General features: G+C 37.2%; 1 protein-coding gene across 4 annotated transcripts in view; it reads left to right on the top strand.

Annotated features, from left to right (window-relative positions):
• Positions 1-19,356, top strand: part of NRG3 (neuregulin 3) — a 1,079,958-nt gene that overhangs the window by 936,517 nt on the left and 124,085 nt on the right. For 2 of the 4 annotated variants that reach the window (XM_077124730.1, XM_077124729.1), the window contains exon 4: positions 11,489-11,512. In XM_077124730.1, coding sequence (XP_076980845.1) covers positions 11,489-11,512 — 24 coding nt within the window. Of the gene's footprint in view, positions 1-11,485; positions 11,513-19,356 lie in introns of all 4 variants that reach the window. The other 2 variants (XM_077124728.1, XM_077124727.1) reach the window with 1 other exon arrangement.

Here is a 19,356-nt window from a genome sequence, read left to right as displayed (position 1 = left end):
GCAGCTGTTTGGGTTTTCTTTTATTTATTTACTAAACTGCTCTCTCTGTGCCAGGATAGGTCTTGAACTCTATGCTATAAAGAGAAATTAAACCTGGTCTTTTTATGAAGTAGTATACAGTCTTTTGGGGAAGATGGACAGGTGAACAAATGACTTCAAAAGATTATATTGGAATGTGATGAAGCAGTACATATATGTGAAAGATTCCATGAAGAATATTTCTATTGAAGACACTATGCAAGATTTTCATGAGCTGGTTTTATCTGAAATGAGTCTTTATAAAAGGGTATGGTTCACTAAATTTCTCATGTCAATGTAGGTCCTTGCAGTTTGTGGGGGAATGGGGAGGCAGGGCTGGAGAAGTAGGCTAGGGCTATATAATGAATGTTTGGGTTGCATGGAATGCTAGGCAATATCGGAACCTTTCTATGGGTGAAGGAGGCATGATTTAATGGACTGAGACATTTTCCATCTTGAGCAAATGAGCTCAGCTGTGAATCTCAGTTTCTTTGCCTATAGAATAGCATCCCCAGGGTAAGGATGCTATATGAATGAATGATGATGGGTGCCATATTGCTTTTCAAGTAAATCATTTGAAGATGGTGGATTCAAGGAGGAGTGTTGTAGTTTATTCATTTGCTTGGTTAATGTCTAAGTGATATAAAATTAGATGTTTCTAGAATCTTCCATAATTACTTTCTGGCATCTGCTGCCAACCATTTGTAAAAGGTTACTTCACTAATTGGATACCCAGAGTGATTATTTCCATTCAAATAGTTAGAAAGTGGGCATAGAAAATTATCAAGATACAGAAGAGGACTGTAGTAGGAAGAGAATAAGAACTGCAAAGTATCCAGATTCAACTGAATTCCCAGCTAATTAGAGGCAAAATTAGATAATGGTTTCTAAAATTCTTTTAATAAAAGTGCTTCCCCTGGTTTCTCTAGACTACTAAAAATAATCCACTTACATTAAGGATATCTGCTACTGAGAGAAGGCCCTGAAAGTTTAATTTCTATTTCTTTATTTCTATTAAATAAAGGAGGCTTACCTTAGTCCTTATGTTATTAATTACTTAATATATTTAGGAAGTAGGTAGCAAAAGAAGAATCATTCTTTGCATTTAAATGAGACAAAAAACACTCTTAGCTGATTAGGCATTTAGGGGAAAATGTTTCATCCTGCTACTACATTTTAAGTCTGCAAAACTAATAAATTAATCCATTAGTTAGTCCAAGTGTGCCATTATCAAGTATTCCCAGGTGTTCATGGGTTTAAAAAGTATAAATTAATGTGACTTTCAAGCTTGCTAATAGAAATTTAAAGCAGAAGGATCAAACGCTATGAAATGATTCCCATACCAGTGATTTTTATGGAGAAAAGCCTCATGGAATTAAATAGTAAATTGAGTTGTTCCCCAATATTGGCATGCATTATCTTGTCAGAATGAAGCAATGAAACATAATTAACAATAGAAACCATAGTGTTGCCACACTTCCTTCCCAGTTGCCTGATTTTATGTACTGTTGGAGGAGCACAATGCCAAATATAAGCCAACATGACTGCGTGCATTTCAGCAAATAAATTGATTCATTCATTCAGATAATCATTACCCAACCATATGTGAGATCAACAAAAGTGTTTTTAGCAGTTACTACCTGCTAGGCAGGCTCACATTCCATAAGGTAATAAGATTGCCAGACAAATGAGCATATGATAAAATTCAAAGAGCAGTATTACTAAGGAAGACATCTAAGCTAGTCTCAGGCAATGTTTCAGCTGAGTCTTGAAAGGTGAATGAGAGAAAACAGCTCATCCAAAGATCTGGAGCTCTCAGAAAGCATGTTGTATTGAAGCACTTCTATTCATTCCATGGCTGGAGCTTAGTCGGTGCCCTGTGGAGAGGCAAGAATTAAACATAGGAGTGGAGAGTATGATTGCCCTGAATGGCTAGGGATAAAAGACCTGGTGGGGGCCTTTCTCTAATTCTAGTGGCTCTCAATTCTTGTTTTTTCAAAATACATTATTAAAAGAACTTCTTTTATAAGGATCCACCTGTATAAAAGCCTCTATTGACTGAGGTGCTAGAATGGGAAAAGAAAAGACTATGCATTTTTTTCCTGCAGGTGACTCACAGTCCAATGAAGATAAATCATACAGCTCCAAATGCAGGGTATGTATGTTTCATTTTAAAGAAAATCTGTTAGAAATACCCAGAAAATCTGGACTCAAATGGAAGTGCACTATAAATTTTCAAGTTGAGTTTGTATACATAATTTACTCTAAGAAAATCTTGCAAAAGTATATCTGTGGGGTGCACAGGTCATTCAGTGGTAGAATGCTCCCCTTCCATGCAGGAGACCCGGGTTCAATTCCTGGAGCATGCACACCCCCCTCCCAAATAAAGTGTATCTGTGATGAGGAAGAAAATTGGTGAGAATATGAAAAAACAATGCAACAAGCATTTACTTGGCACCTGCTATTTGAAACGTACTAGGAGAAGTGGAGAAGGGTGTGGTGGTTGAGGAGAAAATAACAGTTTACCTAGTTAGTTACAATATAGATATTATCTCTACTTCTTAAAATTCAAGGCATAATAATTTTACATGCTAAATACAGATCTTATCATCATTCATAGAGAAGTGGAGCAGAGAGTGTCATTTCATGGAATGAGGAATGGGTTCAGGAGAAGTTGAGTCTTGAAAGTCGAGTTTATTAGAGGAAGACTTGAGAGTCCATCAGGAAAGATGGACATCACGATAGGTGGCCATTTAAGAACAGTGTAATGGCTAGAACAAATGCCTGATGTGTAGGTATGTAGGGCCTCTTTGGAGAAGTGCTGGCAGAACAGAATGCTTGAAAAACTGGGAGCAAAGGATGATTTTTTATTTTTTCAGTGATTTGCTACAGAAAAACTTTAAATATTCAACCACCCTTAAGTATTTGAGGGACTATTGGGGAAAGTGAATGCCTTTGAATACAACAAAACAGAGAAAACAAAGACAACCAGGTAGGAGCAGTGGACAAAGCTTGACATTCAGAGGCTGCAATAGTTGATGCCAGCAAGTATGAACCAAACCTAAAGAGTCGTTGCCAAAAGAAAAAACAAGTGTCAGGTCTCTCTTGTTTTGTCTCACACCATTTCTTGATGGGTTCAGGCACCACTTAAAGAAGCAGCCTGTGACATGCTCGTTCAGGGAACCATTCCTGACTTAGTTATCCTAATCTATCATAAATCGTGCTTTCTCAGTTGATTCACATTTGTCTGAGTCTTCACTTAGGAGCATCCCTTCCTGATTATGACATCAATGTGTCTCCTTGCAATGGACTTTCATTGTAACCTTCCTGGAATGGAAATGCTTTTTTCTTACTTTATCATGAGTGAGATTTTTCACCAACTCCACTACCTCACTGCTCTTCGCTGCTCTGGATAAATGCTTTGGGCCATTGGTCCAGGACCAAGAAGCCTGTACTCAACAAACCCTTCTGGGTAATCCTGTTTGGTCCTCTGTCTTTGGCAGATGGGAAGAAGATACCTGTGTTACTGGAATTTTCATCTATGTTGAGAGGTGGGGATGAGTGTTCTTGCTCTTCATTCAGTGGAGAGTCGTTCTGAGTAATATTTTTTATATGTGTCCATCATTTTAAGACTTAGTGTTTATCATTGAAAATATTGCAATTTTGAACTTAGCAGTAGGATTAAAAACATGGTATTACACAACTTGTTACCAAAAGCTTTAATGAATTTATATGGCAACTACAAACACATACAATGCTATTTGACGATGTACCCCCTTCTCTCCTTTCTTTTGTATCTTTCTGCATTAGACTGTCCCTCATTTTGTTATAGTCATTACATCTATTACTTATAATCTCTTTGGTCTGTCTTTTGTTGGTATGAAAATGGATCAAAGTTGAAAAGTTAGAATCAGTAAGAGAACATGTGGCAGTTGTTGCAAAGACTTTTTAGATTGTTTAAAATCATTAATGGAAATCCTTAAATCCCATTCATTATAATATTTTAATTACCCTGGGAAATTTCTTTTTTTCAGATAGCTGGCCATCTACTTTAGCTAATTCTAAATTACATACAAAAATCCTATATTATAAATATATACATATGATGTACCTTTTCAGATAATGACATGGTGTTTTATAGACCCCACAATTATAGGTCAAAATAAGTAGTAATTAATTATGCTTTCATTTGGAATTTTCTGGAACTTGTGAAAGACGTACAAATACTATAGACAATGGGAAAAGGGGCTGGTCCAGATAGCATTTCATTCACTCGATAAATATTTATTGAGCATCTACAAAATGTCAGATTTTATGATAAGCTGGAGTGATAAACAGTAAGCATAAGGGACAGGTGCCCTTCACTCTTGGGATTTATGATGCTTTTCCACTAAGAGTCTAGGAATTTACAAGTATAATCTCAGTTTTTCATAGAAAATCATTTTTCTTCAGCTAATTAGGGCTAAGTAGAACTACTTTACAGGCTCATTTTTAAAGTTAGATGAAATAATCATGTGTAGAAATTACAGTGCCAAGAGATTGAGAAAATGTGGAGTATGTTGAAGGATTTATTGTGAGCAGGGAACCCTAGCTCCCTTATACAAATTCACTATCATTAGTTCTATGACCAGAAAAGTAGTATGCTTTTTTGTATGATGTAGTCCTTCCATATAGAGGTAATTTTTACTAAATTCTTCAGTTGGTAACTATGAACAGGGAATCTGAGGTAAGCCTAATGCTCCAAGGTGTTTCCACTGGAAAATTCCACAAGCTATTTAGTCAAGATTAATATCTTGAGGAGCAACCTAAAGGAAATGGTCACTTGTAAACCTCAGATGAAGCCCCATTTCGCTATTTCACTTTATGGAGCAGAATGCTCAATGTGAGTTTGCACGACATAAATCCATGATACGGTTTCCATGGTTGCCTGCTTGTCCTCCTTTGATACAAATGAACATTCTTATTTAGAAGACAATATGAAATAGAGGTATCTCTATTGAACTGAAATCAGCAATAGAGCTTTTGAGAAAGAAAAATAGAGAGGTCACATTTCATAACAGGCCCCAGGGAAGGGAGAATGGAGCTGTGCACATTTCTGGGAAAGTATTTTGCCTTCCCTGTGATTGATGACCTGTCTGCTATAAGGCTGGCCACAGTAATAATGTCATGGCCTACTTTCAATGGGAGAAAAAGCTGTCAGTCCTGTGTGACGGAGGTGAGAGGGTGATTAGGATTATAGAGTTGAAATGGCCACAGCCAGTCCTCCGATTTGGGCCCATGATGCAGGGCAATTTTGTGTAGAATTGACATTAAATTCATTCTGCATGTAAAGAGGGATGACTAGAAAGAACCAGAGCAAAAAGTTAACAGGAGTTAATTCTAGGTGCTAGTAGTAGAGGTGTTAATTCTAGACATATGATTTTACATGTCCAAATTTTAATTCTGAGCATGTATAAGTTCTAAAATCAAATCTGTGTGTGTGTGTGTGTGTGTATGGTGATGGGAATAAAAGCCTGTATTTAATGGGGTAGTAGAGCGAGCATGGGGTTTAGAATCTGACCCGTATCCAAATCCTAACACTTGCAAGAAGTAGCTAGAGATAATATGATAGTATCCTTTCCCTTTTAGACCAGAAAATTGAGCACAATACCTGGAAAAGGGCTTTTCTTCCTTTCCCTCCGGGAGCATGCTCTCACTCTTGCTAGCCCTCCAGTTCTGACCCTCATGGGACTTAAGTCCTGGGGGATTCTAGTTTGTGGCTGTCACTCTGCTCTCTGTTGCTGTATGGAAAATGACTGTGAAGTGTCATTTTCCCCTGAATGATACTGCTCTATGTTCTAGTAGCCTGAGGCAAACCCCATTCCCCTGTCCTTTGATCCTATAACCTTTTTGAAATGTACATGCTCTGTGGATCCAGGTATTATTTTCCATACTGAAGATTCCCTTAGCAACCACAGCCCGGGTCCACTCTCCTCCTAATCAAAAATCTGAAAGTCTATCCTAGCCTATCCTAGTCTGTCAGTCTTCTTCCAGTGAAATGGAACATGCCTGACAATATTTCAGCATATGATGTTTCATCATCTTGTCCATTATTTCATCTGGAAACAAGCAGTATACATGGATCCATTTTTGAAGCATGAGTCAATTGTCTCTTATTGCAGTGATTCTTGAAACTACTAAAGAATGATGGGCTCAGATGTTAAGAGTCAGCAAATTTTCAAGGCCCAGCTACCATCTTCATAAATCCAATTTAGTCATCTCAGTTGAAATGAATTTACCTTTCCCTAGAGCATCACTTATGAAAAGTTATTTGAAAAGGATCTGTAGGTGGAATCTGCAGTGACAGATTTCAGTTCAGTTATTAAGATAAAAGCATTTGCAACTGCCATGTTTATAATTGAATGGGTAGTTTCATTCAGTGCCACTTGTATGGCATATGTTTCTCAGAGCAGGTCCTACAGCTCACCAGTCACACAAGGCAGTCTTCTGCAACATTTCTGTTTATATCACATTGGAAAATGCTACCCACGGAAAAACACTGGAGGATTTTGACACATACATAGGTGGCTTTGTGGCTTAGGACACTGAATAATCCTGCTGTACTCTAAACCATCATGCTAACTTCTAAAAACACAGAGCATTATTTTCATGTAACATGTTTTCCTACATCCCATGTATGGTGGCTTGGAATTATGTACCCCAGAAAGACATGTCCTTAATCGTCATCCATTCCAGTAAGTGTGAACACATTGTAAATAGGACCTTTTATGAGGCTACTTCAGCTAAGGTATGGCATAATGGAATCAAGATGGATCTTAAACCTCTTGCTGGAGGCAAGGTCAGAGAGAGAAAGCCATGGGGAGAAGCAAGAAACTGGAAGTCAGCGGAACCCAGAGGAGAAAGGGGAAGATGCCACATTATGTACTGCCATGTGATGGAAAAGCCAAGGACCAAGAATGGCAGCACCTCAGAGCACGACATCCTTCAGGGAAAAAGTATTCCCCTGCTGATGCCTCAGTTTTGGACTTCTTCTACCCTCAAAACCTTCAGCCAATAAATTCCCATTGTTCAAGCCAACCCATTGTATGGAATTTGCTTAACATCAGGAAACTAAAGCACCCTTGAACCAGGGATCCACTGATCACACTTGGGACTACTCTATATAAGAATCTCCTTGTTCAGTTACTTTCTGACACAGAAACCCACATGAGTGTTGCTTTGTCCCAATGCTCCACTGTCAGGAATTCTTCATTGTTAGTTGGTAAACAACTCACCCCATTTCACCCTGAGATCTAATCAAGTCAACGATTGCTTTGGCTTGAGCTTTCTCAGTCTCTCCACTTTGGAGGAACTGTTGGTAACCCACATTTTGTATGTTAGCATAAACACAGGAGACTTTGGATTGCTTACTCTCAAGAAAGAATGGATACTTTGAAAACATGAATTTCCATCATAGTCATAACTTCAATCAAATCATCATAATTAAACAAAGATACCTCTTGGTACTGCATGTGATCTCCTAGTATTTTCTGACAGAAATCATTTTTTAGGAGTTTTTTACTTTATGGAGTATTTGATTTGTCTTACCAGTCACCTACCTAGCCCTGAAATTTTAAGAATGCTTAGGGTTTTTAGCAGAACTGCTTGCATTTTAAAAATATAATGCCAATTTTAAGATTATTTTGTTCATTGATTGACATATACTCAGACATACTTTGTAGATCTCCCTTCCTGTATGTACAAGTAAATACCTTCAACAAGGCCAGCCTCACCATGAAGAAAGCTTCCTAGTAGCCAAAAGATGAATATTAGTGACTTGCATAAATGGTTCCTTGGAAACAGGAAAAAGTTGTCATCGCTTAGATCCTGCTTCTGCCTAGCTTAGATTCAGGACTTTATCAGTAAACATTGGGTGAATAAGTAAATAAGTGGTATTTCCATAGTGCCAGAGGGTTATGGAATATGAATTTATTCTCTTTTTACCTCCCCCCAAATTTCACTGCCTGATAATCTGAAAAATTAGCTCTTTCTTCATTAGGAGTGTATAACAGAAATCCTGAGTATAATTGGTGGCTAAAAATCTAGCTGTGTAGGCTCAGACGTGTTCCCACTACTTACCAGCAGTGTGGTTTGGGGAAAGTTAATTCACCCCCCTGTGCCTCAGTTTCTCATGTTTAGTTCCTAAACCGCTGCAAGATAAAATTAAAGCCATGACTCGGTAGTGTCTAGTAAGTGCCCTGTAAGTGTTAGCCAATGCTGCAAAGTGCATGGTTGTAAATATTCTAAACCAAATGCATTTATGCATATAAACGTTAAGTAAGTGTTTAAGAGATGGAAATTATATACCATAATATGTGCTATAGAGGAAATAAAACTGTTTTTGCTTAAACTGCATACCCCCTCTTATACCTGTTAGTTACATAGCTCTTGGCATATAACTTGTGGCATAAATGAATAAATTAGTTATTAATGGATTAATTCTCAATGCATACCTCTTCATGATTTCCTGTGGGTCTGCTTGGCCTCAACAGACTGTTATGAGAAACAGCCAATGCAAGGTTATGAAAACATTGTGGCTTATGTTCTGTGTAAGATTCAAATGACAGAATCTTTTGCTTTTCTGTGCTGTGCGTTCATGGATTTTCGCTGATCTGTCTTGATGAACCAAAGCCCGTCAATAATTTCAAGCACAAAATAGTGATCACAGTATTTAGGTGGAAATTTGTGTTTATGTGTGTATACTATTGTGTGCATTAGAGAGAGAGAGAGAGAGAGACAGAGAGAGAGAGACAGAGTGACAGCATTTAAATAAGACATGTCCTTTTATTTATGTAGTCAGTGGTGTCACTTCCCATGAATCCCATTATAAAAAAAAATAAATAATTTTCCTACAAAATCGAAATGTATTAATGTTAACTTGCTTGATAGTATTTCTGAGAATTTTTAACTGTAATAATTAGATGCAACTTTTCTATTGTAAGAGGTGTCAAATTTCATTTCCTGAAGATTTCTACTTGTACCTTTCAGTTTTTGAATAATTTTCGAGTTCTGATGTCTGTCTCTGCTCCTGTGCAGAGCCTTGGTCATGAGTTCTTTATGATCTATTAAATATTCAGATTGACCTCATATTTAATTAGCATGCCACTTGCTTTGGAGCATAATCTCCAGATTCACAAAGCCCAATTCTCCACATTCCCTGCTGCCATCAGAAGTGGAGCAGCAAAGATCATGGGAGAACAAAGAGTAGCTCTTCGTTATACCTACCAGCAAAACAGAAGACAGGCAGCCCTTATGGAGGCGTCTCTGCTTTCCAGAAAGTTCTTTGTCCAACCAGGCTGGTGCTAATAGCTTTCTACGTGCCCAGCCATTTCACTAAGCATTTGTGGTCTGCTGTTCCCTGTGTTCCGCTCCCTGATTTCTGCACACGTCCCTTGCTCCTTTTCCTTCCTTATTTTCTGGATGTAACTTTTTAATTGGTATCAAAAGTTTGTTAACCTCAGCCTTTTTTCCCTTACCTTTAGTTTCATGACAGGTAATCTCATGTCAATCTCTATTTTTGAATACCACAATTCTAGTATTTTTCTGGTGTCTCAGATCTACACAGTCACAAAGCATAAGAGTCTGGACATGATCCCGTCAATACTTCTACAGATTCCCTTCTTTCATGTAGCGTGTGCTCTCCCTTCCCTAAATAGACTTATAGATTTTTGTTCTCTCCATCCAACGCATATTCCCTATATCATCACTGTGACACATCACAAATCAGAGATTTTGCTCTGTCGGGTTCCCACTGATTTCTGAACTTTTTGAGAACAAGAAATCTGTCTTTTCATGGCACTGTGCTATATACACATTCCTGTGCATATTATCACGGAAGGAGCAGTTGAGATGCCCTGTGGAGGAAGGAAGGAATCTACTTTTTCAGAAATATTATCACCCTTTAAAAAAAATACTAAGTTGGCATTTCTCAGTTAAAATAGTCACACAACACTTAAAAAATAACTTTATAGAATTAGGGAAGCATTGAAATATTCAAGGTAATAATGTACATTTTCTAAATGGAAAAGCTTATTTTCTAAATAAGGAACTCTTAAAAGAAAGCCCAGAAATTAGTCTTGGAAACAAATACATTTGTAACATATTTTTTATTCACTTATTCTTACTTAAGAAATATATTACTGTAGCAGAAACCATCATTAAATAATGCAAGGAATTAACAGAAAAATGAATTAAATAATGAATAAGTGAATGATCAAAAGAAAGCTCCTGTTAAATAAACTAAACTCTGTGTTGAAACTGCAGACATTGGCAGGTCCAGATTGCCTGCTGTCCACATGGACATAGTACAGACATGGATGCATCTTTTACTTGTTTCTGATAGGAAGTGCAGTCTGTGGGGCTTGTTGGGGGATTGAATCATGTCCCACTTAAAGACATGTTCAAGCCTTAAAAACCCTAGTCCTGGGTGTGACCCCATATGCATATAAAACTTTTGACAGTGTTCTTATTAAAGTGTGGACTCATTTATGAATAGGATCTTGGAAGATCAGATGAGGCCAAATTGAACCAGGGTAGGTCTGAAGCCAAAATGTGGTTATGTGCTTATGTGCTTATGTGACCAGCATCAATATAAGCAGAAATTCAGACACAGTTAGAAGAAGCCAGAGGTCAGCAGAAACCAGAGGAGCAGGTACAAGGAGAGAGCCATGTGATGGAGACTTGCGGGAATGCATGGACTACCAGAGAAACTGAGCCCGGCTGATATCTTGATGTTGGACTTTTAGCCTCCAAAATTGTGAAACAATGAATTCCTCTTGTTGAACCAATCCATTGTGCAGGATTAGTCAGCCGTGGCTAAGTAACACGGGGATTAAGAATCAGACTGTGTTTGTTTTTTGGGTCTGTCTCAGGTTTTGTGACCAATGTAACACTTTCAGTCTCACTGAAGCACAGTTTTCTCATCTAACACATGAAAAAGAAAAAACACTTGCTTTGTTGTGAAGGTAAAAGGTGAAACACACCTGAGTTAGGGCCTGTCATGTAAAAGTTCTTTCCTTTCTTGTTCTTATTCTTAATCTAGAGGGTTAAATAAGATTATGTGGAACGAGGAATTATTCTAAATAATATCATGGGTTCTTGAGATAACAGTAGTACCTGATATTCTTTGCATACAGGGTTCCTTTGTTTTTCTCATTTATAATCAACATGCTTGCTAATTTATGCAATATTACTCCATCTAAAATTTCAGTCAATACTTCAGAGGCCTTGTGGAAATATCGATCAGTGTTCAGAGCACTCCTAATTTTGACTAGTCTATAAATTATTTTTTTCAAGCAAACATGGTGGTTAAAATTGAGATACATTCCTTGCTATAGAGGTTCAGTTTTATAAGTGTTGTATTGCATTTGAAATTTTTCTAACTATTTTCTGTTCTGTTTCTCTTCCTTACGTGCTGACTTTGGTACAGCAGACCACTTGGGAATCGAATTCATGGGTAAGACTAAACATTTTGCTCCTTAAATATCGGGGAAATGTTAAGTTTTATAATATGCATAGTGCTCTCCTTCAACTGATTAGAATAGAAATACCTTGCTATTAGACCAAACTAGTAATAAAAAATGTTTTAGTTGATTTTTCACTAAGTAATGGCTCAAATTGAAACACTTAATGACTTATTGGTGATTTAATGCTAAGTGCAGCTTCTGGAATCACTCAGAAATTGGATCTGCTTCTTGACTTAAACTGATTCCTTTAATCCTCAATTTTTTAATCTATAAAATACAGTTAATAATAGCTCCTGTTTTACTGTACATATGAATTACTTAGTACAATGGCTACAACATAGCAAACATTGAATAAATGATGGAAAACAATGGTGATGGTTTTTTTAAATGTCATATATTATTTCCTTCTCTAATTCCTTTTCCCTTTGCATGATGACTACTTTAGATATATTTCGGTATCAATCTTAATTTTCGTGGAGTCTATATGAACATTATCATTTATAAAATTAAACTATTTCTTTTTAAAGTATTTGCATTGAATGATTCATTTTTTAAAAGTTGTAGAGCATATTCTGTCAGTAGTGTTTTATATATTCACAGATAACTGTGTTAACAATTGGGCATAATTCTCTAAGTCTAATTTAAAAGTAAAGAAAAAAAGACCAAACATAAATTTGATTCCATGCTACTATAGGGAAAGATACTTAGGAGTTAGAGCTAAAAAATTGAGAAGACACAAGTTGAATCCAAATTCCATTATGCTCTGCTTGTTTGGTCTTTGTTGAACCCCAGATTTTTCACTTATGTGATATGGATATAAATACTTCTTTCATACGTGCCTGTGCTTAATATGAGAATACATATCCATTTATCCATATTCATTTATTCATTCTACCCTTCTCTTAGTAAATATTTAATTGGGTGCTCACTATAAACAAAGAAAAAAATGCAAGATGCTAGAGAGAAAGTGTGAGTAAGAATGAACAGAAAGCCTGGGTTGATGGAATTCACAGTATAGTAAACTTACAGATATTAATCAGGTAATAAAACTAATAAATATAAAGTTTCACATTCCTTATGCCCTACTCCAGGTAAAATGGTATAAGATTGGACTATTGTGATGATGGAAGAGACAGGGAAAGTTTCATAGATGTTATGATATCAGGAAGTATTTGAGAGACACTGAAGTTGCACACTTGGAAGAGGAAGGCAAGGTTGACTGCAGGAATTTTGGCTAGTATATTTGGAAAAGCGGTGGGATCATTTGCTGAGAAAGAATTCGGAAAGAAGAACATATTTATGGGAGGTGTTCATTAGAGTAGATACGAAATTGTTGAGTTTGGAATGCCTTTTATAAATCTGAAAGATGCCAAGTTGGTAATTGTAGAGCTGGAAGTTTTGAAAGTCAATTGGAGATTAGTGAATGTACATTTACACTGGAATTCATCTCCTGTATTGTGCAGTGCTCCATTATCTGGGTATCAGATCCCAGAAAAACAGCTCAATTCTGCAGGTTTGGGGTTTTGCTAAATTGATGTGATGAAAACTCAGAAGGGCAATGGAATTCAGTATAAGATTCAAGTGAAGCAATATGGAATACAAGGTAGGTGAAGAAGGTAGTGAAAAAAAGATGGCTATCTCAGTGAAGGCGGTGGCCAGTCATCATGAGAGGACTTCAGCCAGCTGGTGGGAAGAAGGGGAGATTGTAGTCACATGGCACATCGGTTGATAATGATTTTGGAGATAGGATCATTATAATAGGTTGCAGTTTCAAAGTAGGCCTATGAGAGTGCAGGGCTGAATTGGAGCAGAGTTGAAAATAATTTGAAACAACTGGTAAGGATCTGAGAGGCTATGGTTTAGGATAGGTTGTCAAGGTAGATATTAACAGTTACTCACGATGATGATGATAGGGTTGGAAGAAAGAAAAATTGTTTGCCATACGCTGAAGTATCCAAGAAATGAGATGGAGTGCACTGGAGTCCAGCTAGACAACAGCAAAAAATTTGCTATATATAGATAAGGGTAATGCCAGCTACATAAGCAAATAGAACTCCAACTATTTTAATGGCTCAAACACAATAGCAATTTATTTCCTGCTACCATTTACTTCCTATCTAAGATAGGCATTCCTGGTCAGTAATTCGGTGGCTTTTGTCCAAGTGGTGAATGAGGGATCCATAATTCTTCCTGCTGGTTCCTATGTCAATTGATATTTTTTGTTTGTTTTTTTAGTTTTGCTTTGTTTTTGTCATCTGCATCTAGCCAGCAGATGTTTGGAGAGAATATAGCAGGTAGAAACCTGTCATTTTCAATCTCTTACCCTAAAAAGGCCCATGCCAATTTTCTATTTGTATTGTATTTGCTAGATTTCATTCACATGCCTCATTTTACTGAAGAGATACTGGGAAATTGAATCCTACTAATGCTGAGGGAATAAAGGAAATGAGTTTTAATAATCTCTGCCCACATGACAATTGCATAAACTTTAAAAGAAGAAGGATATTTCACCAGAGGGAGGAGAAGGAGTCCTTTGGGGGGCCAAGAGAACAGATGCATGACTGAGATATGAGAAAATCCAAACAGTTTTGAGAGGGATGGAGGAGAATTGGATTTCTTGGGTAAGAGCTAAGGTTCAGTTAAATAAGGAGGGGTCAAAGAAGACATGGAGAATGCCAGGGGGGTCCTGGATGTGAATCAGCAATTTCAGGGGCAGATGCAGGGGCTAGGATGTGGAAGGCGGGCAGAGAGTTGAGTCACAGGCCAGCGATTACAGAAAATTATGGGCATCACTGTGCCATAGAGTAGAAATTATTTGTTGAGGAGCGCTTGCTCTCCTCTCCTTATTCACTGATAGCAATAGTGATGAAAGGTTTGGAAATAAGAACACCCACAGTCACTTTGAGAAAAGTGGACATTGAGACTAGAGGCCAGGGAGATTTGCTCCCACTGATCTTTGGTAATTGCAGGCTTTGATACTTGCAGCTATGTCAGTGAAGGCTTGAAGCTATGTCAATTGTACATCCAGGGGGCCACAGATAAAGCAAGCATCATGTGACTGGTGGGTGAGGTAGCAGAACTGCAGACCACATAAACAATTTGGTCATAATGATAGTAAATGTAAATTGTGACACAAATGTTAATTACTGCTGTTAAAAGAAAGAAGCCAGCTTCTATCCTATTGGGTTTTCTGAAGACCTGCACGAGCACATTATGTATCAATTTACTGTAGAATCAAGACAGATATTGTGTTCTGTCCTAAAACTCATTTAATGGAATTTAGTTACTGGTATGAAAAATAATAGGTTACGATGTAGTTCATCAATGTGATGATCATTACTATAAAGACTTGTAGGGCATGAGATTTCAGTGCATAAATATTTGCCTTCAGCAGTGACGCCTGGCTCAGAGGGAAGGGGTTGAACAACAGCTTGGTTAGACGTGAGCCGTATGCATATAGATGGCAACTAAAAGAGATTATTTGAAATGGTGAATAAGTTTATTGACCTATTGAAAACTGTTTTCCAGACATACCCACAGGTTGCTCTAAATGAATGCACAGAATTTTGCTTGATGCTTTGGGAAGAAACATTTTCAGATTCAACTGGTGATTATAGAGTCCATCTGAGTAAAACTCCCCCCACTGATGATGGTATCATCCCAGGAATATGACCTCTCCTGGTGTAAATTCAGCTGCCAAGAAGAAACATAGTCATAGCACCTATCGGTTTACCCATGTTAATTTATTGATGGGCCAGTTCTGTTTTAAAGAGTTCTAGAAGAGCTTCAACTTTCATCTTTCTTGCTTTTGGGCAACATTAATGTCATCTTTCATGGATTCAGAACGTGGGTCAAAAAATAATGAACTGAAACACACTTGTTGTTTTCCAAGTCTTTGTACTCTCAGTGACTGGGTCTATGTACACTCTTATTAATCAGACTCAGAATCTGAACCGTTTATACAGTTTAACACATTCCTATTTACAGCAGGGAACTCTACATCATGTGCTTAAAAAGACCAGTTCTCTTTTCAACATGTACTTATCACACTCACTGTATTCCAATTGTTCTATAAGATGTTGCAGATGCAGATATATAATCCATATTCCTTAACATCCAAGGGCCACACATCCAAGAGAGCAGGCCATATGTAATTGAGGTAATGGAATTGGTGTTATAAAAATGGCATGGATAAGATACCATAATAAAAAAATAATAAAAGAGGAAACAGTTAAATATGCTTGGGAAGTTGTGAGACAGAGTGAAGATTACATTGCAGCTGAATACTAGCTAAGGCAAATGAGCTAATCTAGGCAACACCATGATCTCAGATCTATACCAGCCCCATGCTATTTCTGTGACAGGGTGAGCTTTGCTAGTTTTGGTCTCTCTATCTGGGTCCAGGATCTCCCAGGGGCACCTCTTTAGACCTGGAGGTTATCAGCTTTCATAACAACACTCAGCCCAAAAGCCTTTCTGAGTTGATTTATTAATTTCAAGGAATAATTATCATATCGAACAAGTCATGCCAAGCCTAATGCCCATAAAGCTGTCAGGATTAAAAAGAAATTTTCCTTTGTTACATTCATGAATTTTTCTTAATGATGCTTCTGAGACTGGTACAGTGACAATTGCAACAACAGATACTGCTCTGGAATATGGTATCAGTTAAAAAACTAAGTTAACTGACATAATTAGGTCAAGGATTTGGAGGTACATAAAAGCATAGAGTTGTGTTTGTGAAAAAAAAATTCAAATAGAAGAGTTGATATTAAACCCCAAACCAAAGAAATAATGCTTCAATTTATGTCACAGTCTACTCCTTCATTTGTGCATAAAGGAGAATTGAGATTTTTTTTTTAAGGCCAGATGCTTAAATGTTCCCTCACAGTGTTAGGGGACCAGGGAATGGAATAGACAATATTCATACACACAAGTGTTCATTGAGTTGTGTGAGCAAACCAACTTATCATCCAGCTGAGACAGGTGGCCAAATGGCAAGCCAGTTAGGTCACGTTTGAAAGGCACATTGATCATGAAGAAAAATTCCTCATCTGAGAAATATCTGGTTGCTGTGTCAGGTGCCCAATCATGGAACATATCTCATTATGTCCATTTGAGCTACTTGTTACACAGCTTTTTCTCTGACAATGCCCTGATGCTTAGGCATCAAATATTTTTGTATGAAAGCAGGTGCAATGCCATTTGTGGATATATTAGCAAACAACTGAGAGAGTTAAAGAATGTATGGGAGGTATATCATGCAAATTTCATTCATTATCATCTGGAAATATGAAATGAACTCTGTCAGTTAAATGTTTTGTTTCTGATTTGACATTGTTTTTAGGATTGCATATTATATTTATGCAAAGTCTGATTGGGTAAACTGTGGTGTAAATATTTTTTAAAAGCATTCTAAAATGTGGGGAAAATCGGATTCTTTACTAAAATTTGCAAAATTCATTCATAAATGATCTCTTATTTTTAAAGTGAATTTAAAAAGTAGAGAAGAAACAAGAAAAACTGAATTTTCTATAAAGAGAGGCCTAGAAATGTGATCTCTAAATTCTATGTTCTCTCTCTCTCTCTCTCTTTCTCTCTCTCTCTCTCTCTCTCTCTCTCTCTCTCTACATATATATATATATATATATATACTGGTTCAGAATTAATAAAGTTATTACCTCAGAATTCACCATATAATGAGCATCCCTTCATCCTCTCATGCAATGAAATTGATGTTAAGGTATTTTAGTCAGCACTGAAGAGAATCTACAGAGAACTAGACAGTTTTTGCTTCTGTTTGGATGATATAAAGTGGGGATATTTCCCCTAAAGCTGTCCTACATATTATAAATGAATTGGCACAATTTCCTTTTAAATATAACAGGCTCATATGCCAGTCAAATGGATTCATATTTCTTCCCTAATTTGCAAGGAGGCATTAGAGACACAGAAGTCGAGGATCCTGATCCCCCAGGCTGAAATCTCTGAATCTCTGAATTAGCATCATTTTGGAACAAAATTATCTTATTCAATGGAATATGTCATGTTTTCTCATACAGCTACAACTAAGAGATATTGTGTGTTCAGTTCCAGATTACCACAATAAATTAAATATGGCAATAGAGCCACATGAATATTTTTGATTTCCCAAGGCACATAAAAATTATGTTTACACTATACTGTAGCTTAGCAGGTATGTGTTTTAGTTTTGTGATCTTTTTGCTAGCGGACGGTCTGCCTCAATGTTGATGGCTGCTGACTGATGAGGGTGGTGGTTGTGGAAGGCTGGATGACTGTGGCAATTTCGTAAAAATAAGACAACAATGAAGTTTGCTGCCCTGATTGACTATTCTTTTCATGAAAGAGTTCTTTATGGCACGTGATGTTGTTTGATAGCATTTTACCCACAGTCGAATTCGTTACCAGATCTGGCCACTGCTTTATCAACTAAGTTTATGTAATATTCAAAATTTTTTATTGTCAATTTCAACAATGTTCACAGCACCTTCACCAGGAATAGATTTCGTTTTAAGAAACCACTTTCTTTGCTCATCCATAAGAAGCAACTCCTCATCTATTCGTGCTTTATCATGAGACAGCTATTCCTATCACATTGGCAGTTATTTCTTCTACTGAAGTCTTGAACCCCTCAGTCATCCAAGAGGGTTGGAATCAACTTCTTCCAAACTCCCATTAATACTGGAATTTTGACTCCTTGCTATGAATCATGAGTGTTCTGAATGGCCTCTAGAATGGTGACTCTTCCTAAATGATTTTCAATTTCCTTTGCCTACATCCATCAGAAGAATCTATGGCAGCTAGCTATAGTCTTACAAAATGTATTAGTTAAATAATAAGACTTGGAAGTTGAAATGATTCCTAAATCCATGAGTTGCAAGATGGATGTTGTGTTAGCAGGTGTTTTAGTTTCCCAGGCTGCTAGAGCAAATACCCTGCAATAGGTTGGCTCAAACAATGGGGACTTATTAGCTTTTGTTTTTGAGACTCAAAAATAGTCCAAATCAAGACATCATCAAGATGATGCTTTCTCCCAGAGACTGTGGAATACTGGGGGCTGGCTGCCTTAGTCTTCAATTTGTCACATGGCAAGGCACATAGCAGCATCTCCTGGTTTCTCCCTTCTCTTCTGGATTCCATTGACTTCAGCTTCTGGTTGCTTCCTCTGTGGCATTCTTTCTCTGTATGAATTTCATTCTTCTTATAAAGGACTCCAGTCATCCAGATGAAAGCCCAATTTGAATTGGCCATACTGTACTTTAATTGAGGTGACATCCTGATTGAGGTGGGTCACATCCTGACTGATGGAATTTTATCATAAGTTCCGACTTACACTGAGTTCACACCCACAGGAACGGATTAAATTTAAGAACATGCTTTTCTGGGGTACTTACAGCTTACAACCAACACAGCAGGAATGAAAACAATACTAATCTTATTTTACATCTGCAACAGAGCTCTTGAGTGACCAGGGGTATTGACAATGAACAATAATATTTTTAAAGGATTTTTTTTTTCTTTTTCTGAGCAGCAAGTCTCAACAGTTGACTTCAAATACTCAACAAACCATTTTATGAACAGATGTACTATCATCCAGGTTTACTGTTCCATTTGTAAGGCACAGGCAGAGTAGATTTAAAATCATTTCTAAGGGTCCTATGATTTTCAAAATGTTAAATGAACACTGACTTCAACTTAAAATCACCACCAGTATTAAAATACCCCTAAAAAGAGTGTCAGTCTCTCCTTTGAAGCTTTGGGGTCAGGCATTGACTTCTCATTTCTAGCTATCAAAGTCCTAGATGGCATCTTC

Source organism: Tamandua tetradactyla, chromosome 13 (genome assembly GCF_023851605.1).
Source record: "Tamandua tetradactyla isolate mTamTet1 chromosome 13, mTamTet1.pri, whole genome shotgun sequence".
Classification (NCBI taxonomy): Eukaryota; Metazoa; Chordata; class Mammalia; order Pilosa; family Myrmecophagidae; genus Tamandua; species Tamandua tetradactyla.
This window is presented reverse-complemented; position numbering and strand designations above follow the sequence as displayed.